At 44.5% G+C, this 7,500-nt stretch overlaps 1 protein-coding gene across 1 annotated transcript; it reads left to right on the forward strand.

The window, feature by feature from the left end:
* Positions 1 to 287: 287 nt before the first annotated feature.
* LOC138954755 (major facilitator superfamily domain-containing protein 6-like) lies at positions 288 to 2,595 on the forward strand (the record flags this gene model as incomplete). The annotated part of the gene is given in 3 exon segments (XM_070326526.1): positions 288 to 552; positions 1,278 to 1,460; positions 2,196 to 2,595. Coding segments are annotated over 3 exon segments (522 nt in total), but the record flags the coding sequence as incomplete, so codon positions are not given.
* Between the last annotated feature and the right edge of the window lie 4,905 nt (positions 2,596 to 7,500).

Below are 7,500 nucleotides of genomic sequence, written 5' to 3' on the forward strand. Positions count from 1 at the left end.
GTAAAATATGAATAAACATTGTTTAAACCAAGGGTAAAGGTAGTCCCATAACCATGTTTGGTCGTAGGAGAGCGAGAAGTTAGAGATCTCAACTACTCTGGCGGGCTTTATGAGGGCGGTGCCCACTCCTTTCCCTCGCTGCCTTGGCCTTCCCCGTCTCTGAATACGGTCAGGTACCCATTCCCAGTTGGGTGGACTGGTTTAACCCTGTACATATGCGCTCTAGAAACATTATTGCATTATTGCCATGATTAATAATTTACTCTCGCATTTTCATTCCCTCCAAGATCCCCTTTTTCTTCATCTCCGGATCGTTCATCAACCGTTTCGGGACAATCGCCTGCCTGAGCTGTACCCTGCTCGTTCTTAGCGCTCGCTTCATGGCCTATTCGTTGCTTAGCAACGCGTGGCACGTGCTGTTCATTGAGTGGGTGCACGGCCTGACCTTTGGGGTCACGTGGTCTGCTGTGACCACACACGCCAGTTCCATCTCCCCGCCAGGTCTGACTGCCACCACGCAGGGACTGGTCAGCGGTCTCAACTTCGGGATTGGTCAGTACACACACATGAAAATTATGAACTAGTGGTAACTTCTCGAAATCCCCGAAGTTATTATATGGTGTGCCTTGATTGCTTTGAATATATCTTGTGTGTTTTTGTTTTTTTAACTTTTTTTCTCAATATGACCCGATATTAAAATCAAGACCTGAAAACATTGAAGCATTAACAAAATAAAGTAGGACAAAATCAAGTCGTGTAAAGAATCAATTGAAACAAGAGTTGCCAACTTTGTGAAGGAATCGTCTGTCGTTGCTAGTATTTTGTTGTTGTTGCTGTGGTTCTTCTTTGTGTTGTTGTTTTTGTTCTAAATGGCGGTGGTATTGTGTGTGTGTGTGTGTGTGTGTGTGTGTGTGTGTGTGTGTGTGTGGGTGGGTGAACTGTGTGTGCGTGCGTGCATGTGTGTGCGTGCGTGTGTGCGTGTGCGTGCGCGCATGTGCATGTGTGTGTGTGTGTGTGTGTGTGTATGTGTGTCTGTATGTGTGTGTGGGTGGGTGTATGTGCGTGCGTGCGTGTGTGCGCGCGCGCGTGTGTTTGTGGGTGTATGTGAACGTGTGTGTGTGTGTGTGTGTGTGTGTGTGTGTGTGTGTGTGTGTGTGTGTGCACGCGCGCGCATTTGCGCTTCTATCTGCATGCGTGCTGAAGTGTCTGTGTGTCCGCCTGTCTGTCTGTTCGTTTGTTAACATGTCATAACCCTTGCAATTGCGGACCCGCTTCAGGTAAAGGACTGGGCAGCCTGTTGACCGGAGCTCTCTTCAGTAAGATCGGACCCAGGTGGACATTCCGAGCCCTGTCAATCACCTGTGTCTGTCTGGTCATCGTCTACGTCACGCTGCACAGGTGTGTGTTTCACGGCAAGGCCTCGCTCATGCCAGACGGAAAGGACAAGGCATACACAACAGGTTGGTACTTTTCACGATTTGGTCTCGTGTTCGTTTGGTTTGTTCAGATGGGAAGCAACACTTCTGTTGTATTGTGTAGTACGTCACTGTTTTGGAAGGTCACTTTGCTTGCCCTTGTACTAGACAACACGGCGAAGTAAACGTGCTTCGAAACTTCTTCTTCTTTTTCTTTGATCATGGGCTGAAACTCCAACGTTCACTCGTGTTTTTGCACGAGTGGATGTTTACGTGTATGACCGTTTTTAAACGCCATTCAGGCATCCATACGCCGACTCCGGGGGGAGCATGCTGGGTATTTTCGTGTTTCTATAACCCACCGAACTATGACATTGATTACAGGATCGTTTCCGTGTGCACTTGGTCTTGTGCTTGGGTGTACACTGACACGAAGGGGGGTAAGGCACTATCAGGACCTGGGAGTTTGGACAAATCTCCACCCTGAACCCACCAGGCGGCCGCGGCCGGGATTCGAACTCACGACCTTCCGATTAGGAGGCTGATGTCTTATCCACTAGGCCACCGCGCCCGTCGTGCGTCGAAACAAGAACCCGATCGATGGACAGAAATTAAACAGTGTATGTTTGTGGGCTTCGTGCATCGTTACATGAAGCAACAGATAACAATATCCACAAAATGTGTTAGCGCACAAAAAAATATAAAGCATCCCAAACTTTGATGGGTTGGTGCAAGTTGTATTCTGGTGTGAGAAAAATGACAGAGTGCACTGTGTTTCAGGTGCGACGGACAAAGAACAGCAAGCCCAGAACAAGTCTCTCCTGATTCCTGAAAAACCTGACATAAACTGCTGAAGGCGGGATACACAGCTTCACTTCAAGAATAACAGAACTAAAACGAACCCAAGGAATAGTTGTTCTCATCAAGAGTCACATGTGTACACATATACAGAGTTACATAATACACGCATGTCTTTGGAAAATGTATTACTGATTTGAATTTTTGAATTTCTGAAGATGAACTTGTTGTTCTGCTAAAGTCTTACACTCACACGAGAAATTAAAAAATAGATCTGTAACGTAGAATTCAATAACCGGGGTTAGAAATAATGTGACCTAAAATAAAACAGAGTGATTGATTGATTGATAGATTTTTGTTATGCAAGGATATACATTTTGTCCTTACACCCAGTCAAAAGAGAGAGAGAGAGAGAGAGAGAGAGAGAGAGAGAGAGAGAGAGAGAGAGAGTGAGTGAGTGAGAGAGTGTGTGTGTGAGAGAGAGAGAGAGAGAGAGAGAGAGAGAGAGAGAGAGAGAGAGAGAGAGAGAGAGATGATGGAACTTTATTTTTCAAGGATAGAGGTTTAAGGTGACGCCTTTTCTTACAACCGGTCCTTGCTTCTAATACAAATGTCTAATAAATGATAAACAAGTAAAGCAACATGACAAATAAGCAAATTAAACGAAGGAACCAGCAAACAATCAATCGGACAAATAAGCAAACAAGCAAATAAACACAAACAGCAAAATGACAAAGTAAGCAACAAACAAATCAAAAGCAAATCATGCAACATGTTAATTGAGGTTACACATGTAAAGTGATCGACGGTAAAATTCACACAATACCAACGTTAACACTAATGCTTACAATGATTATATGGTGTAAATGATGATGATGAAGATGATGATGTTGATGATGATGATGATGATGTTGATGATGATGATGATGATGTTGATGATGATGATGATGATGATGATGATGATGATGATGATGGTGATTTGATGATGATAATGATGATGATGATGTTGATGATGATGATGGAAAATCGCAACATAAATTCCACATAATACATGTAATAAAGAACATATTTTTGTAATTCATAAAGCTTTGCCAATTGTTGACAGCTACTTGCACATGTTAAGACTAGATATAGCCATCTAGGTAGACATAATGATTATGCAGAGCTTGTTTAAAACTCTTTAGTGAGGTTAATGATCTTATTACAGACGGAATGGAGTTCCACACCATAGAGCCAGAGAAGGCTTGACTAGTTTTGAACAAATCAATCCTGGGTATTGGTGGTAGACAATTGATAGACCCGCACCTTTCGGTGACTCTGTGAAATAGGTCCTGAATATAGATGGGCACTTCGCCATGATATACTTTGCACATCATTACAGTTTTATTAAACTGTAACTGTTTAACTAGCGGCAGGTAGTTTAGATTCTTTAACTTCAAATCAGCTGATAATTGTGGACCATTTAACATGATTTTAGCTGCCCGACGATGTATATATACACACACACACATACACACATCGTACACACACACATACACACACGTACACCCCCCCACACACACACACACACACAACCCAGAGAGAGAGAGAGAGAGAGAGAGAGAGAAAGGCAGACAGACAGGACAGACAGACAGACAGGACAGACAGACAGAGAGAGAGACAGACAGACAGAGAACTTAACTGAACTGAACTTTATTTAACAAGGATAAAGATTTAAGGCAAGGCCTTTTCTTACAACCTGTGTTTGAATACACACACACACACACACACACACACACACACACACACATACTCACACACACACACATACACACACACTCACAAACATACACATACACACACATACTGACACACACACACACACACACACATGCACACACATACATATATACACAAACACACATACACACACATCACACACACACATCATACACACACACGTACCCCCCCCCCCACACACACACAAGTACACCCCCCCCCCCCCACACACACACACACAACCCAGAGAGAGAGAGAGAGAGAGCAACATAATTATGTCGAATAGGCCTACTATCTGTTTGCCAACCGACTTTCTTAGGATCACGTCAAAAACATGTTCAAGTGTGTTCTTGTACACACGACTCGTTGTTCCTTCTGCTATCTCACTCGTCTCTGTGTCTCCGGTATCACACTTGGGCCGAAGAAGGAGGGTCAAGTGCCAACAGGGCACAGGCTGCTTCCAAACAATGAAGAGATACTGCGCACGAACTTGCCGCCTGCTGCAAGCGTTTATGTATGTGTGTGCGCGTGCGTTTGATGTGTGTGTCTGTGTGTGTGTGTGTGTGTGGGGGGGTGTGTATGTATGTATGTGTGTGTGTGTGCGTGTGTGTGCTTGTCACGGTGTGTGTGTGTGTGTGCTTGTCACGGTGTGTGTGTGTGTGTGTGTGTGTGTGTGTGTGTGTGTGTCACTGTGTGTGTGTGTGCGTGTGTTTGCAATGTGAATGTTGCTGCCCTAAAGTTCACACTCTGTGAATGCTGTTGTTGAAAAGAAGCAGATGTTGTTTACAAGGTCGCCATCAAATGCGATAGCTGAGTTCAGATCACGCCAGAAATGGGGTAGCAAAACATGAACATCGTGCAAGGCGCGTAGCTTACAGGAAACACACACTCCCACCGTCTTAATTATATGCAAACACTGAAACAAATCGAGAGACAGGAGGAATGAAGGAGATGGCAACATTGTATGGCTTCACTGAATAATATGTCAATCTGTGAAGATGGTTTCAGGGAGATTGGATAAACAGTCAAAAAGTGAATGAACCTTTTTTGACACTATGGTTAGATGAAGAACAGTATGATTGTGTGTGTGTCAGTGTGCGTGTGTGTGTGTGTGTGTGTGTGTATGCAGGGGCGGACGAGGGGGGGGTTTCTGGGGTTTCCGGAAACCCCCCCCCAGCCAAAAAATAAAAATATTTTTGTGTGTTTTTTTGGGTTGAGTTTCAATTTGTTGGGTATTAATCAGTGACAAAATCTGCTGCCTGGAACTAGTAATGATCATCCTCAGAATGCACCAGCTTGCACCATTTTGCATCCTTTTTTTCAAAATTTTCCGGGGGGGCATGCCCCCGGACCCCCCTAGCAAGCTAGGCGCTTCGCGCCGTCGGCTCGGCGCTTCGCGCCTTCACACCCATATCTTCACAATATACTTTTGGAAACCCCCCCCATAAAATGAACTGATCCGCCCCTGGTATGCGTGTGTGTGTGTGTGTGTGTGCCGGTGTGTGTGTGCGCGAGACAGTGGTCATGGTGCGTGTGTGTGTGTGTGTGTGTGAGTGTGCGTGCGTATGTGTGTGTTGATGGTGGTGGTGGTGGTGTGTCTGTGTGAGTAAGGTTGGTTGTTGTGCAGCTTGGACTGAGAGAGCTTTAGGCTTGACTTCACTGCTCCACATAGTGCAGTCAGGATGACCCTGAGCGGCACTGGGAAACTGCAAATCACGGTGGCCCTGACCCGCATTCCGTATCATTGGAGGGCACAAACCCGGTATTCGCTCATAAACATTGTTACAGCTAAGTGGAAGAAGCACACCGAACGTGCAACGATTTACGGTGATGACGTGGTACGCCTAAATACCTAACCAGAAACTTGTTAAGTCGTATTTCGTGCCCAGATGATGATGATGATGATGATGATGATGGAACTTTATGAGTCAAGATGAGAATATAGCATGTCGGCATGCTCGCCTGAATCAACTATTGGAAATGATCCACAATCTGGTAAAGAAGTTAAATTTGTAAGTCTGTTTGTGCACACAGGGAAAGGGTTGTGCCTGCTGGTTTGTGGTTTGTCTTTTAACCTCCACCGTGCTTCGTGGGTCGTGGACGACCCAGAGCCTCACAAACTCGTCTTTATGTCTGAAACTCTTTGGAATTTTACGTTGTTTATCCTTATTCGGGTGGCGTGGGTCGTGTACGACCCATACTCTGTAAAGGGGCAGCAAAATATGTATCCCTATTCGGATGGCGTGGGTTGTGTTCGACCCATACTTTTTACGTTGAATCCTTCTCTGGGAAGTATGGGTCGTACACGACCCACATTATCCGGACTGTATAGTCCAACGCGAGATCCGGTGAAGGTTAAGTCGCATAAAGCGAAATCATATTTGGCAATGGGAAAAATAAAAATAGCAAACAAAAAACGTTTCTCTCTGGGTGGCCGAGTGGTAACGCCGACTTGCACTCGGAAGCGAGAGGTTGCGTGTTCAGGCCTGGGTCAGGCCGCAGTTTTCTCCCCCCTTTCCTAACCTAGGTGGTGGGTTCAAGTGCTAGTCTTTCGGATGAGACGAAAAACCGAGGTCCCTTCGTGTACACTACATTGGGGTGTGCACGTTAAAGATCCCACGATTGACAAAAGGGTCTTTCCTGGCAAAATTGTATAGGCATAGATAAAAATGTCCATCAAATACCCGTGGGACTTGGAATAAAGTAAAAAAAATTCCATCTCACACGGCATTAAGTCTCAGGAAACAGGAATACAGTACACGCATGCAGGAAAAAAAAAATATGGGTAGCGCCGTATGTATGGCAGCTCGCTTTCCCCGGGGAGAAAGCAGCCCGAATTTCCATGAGGGTAACCTCACTGGACTGTAAATCTTATCCATCCATCCATCCATCCATCCATCCATCCATCCATCTCAACCAAATACTTTCGTACTGCAGTCACTAGTTTTAAAGAGAAGCAATGCAAAAGACTATAAATTAGTCAGTACATAATACGTCATAACTGCGTGCCTGAGTGTGAACCTTCACAACATCGTACACTATAGCGTCAGAGATGAAGACATCAAGGAACATAAAGCAAATGTTTCCATGAAAAAAGGCTAGTGAATTTGGTACAACTTTCTGCGGTATGTATATAATAATTATGGCCTTTGAAGAAATGGCCAGTGAATTTGTTACAACTTTCTGGGGTATGTATATAATATGGCCTTTGAAGAAATGGCCAGTGAAGTTCTTACAACTTTCTGGGGTATGTATATAATATGGCCTTTGAAGAAATGGCCAGTGAAGTTGTTACAACTTTCTGGGGTATGTATATAATATGGCCTTTGAAGAAATGGCCAGTGAAGTTCTTACAACTTTCTGGGGTATGTATATAATATGGCCTTTGAAGAAATGGCCAGTGAAGTTCTTACAACTTTCTGGGGTATGTATATGATATGGCCTTTGAAGAAATGGCCAGTGAAGTTCTTACAACTTTCTGGAGTTTGTATATAATATGGCCTTTGAAGAAATGGCCAGTGAATTTATT

The sequence above is a fragment of the Littorina saxatilis genome, unplaced genomic scaffold (genome assembly GCF_037325665.1).
Source record: "Littorina saxatilis isolate snail1 unplaced genomic scaffold, US_GU_Lsax_2.0 scaffold_623, whole genome shotgun sequence".
NCBI classification, from domain to species: Eukaryota; Metazoa; Mollusca; class Gastropoda; order Littorinimorpha; family Littorinidae; genus Littorina; species Littorina saxatilis.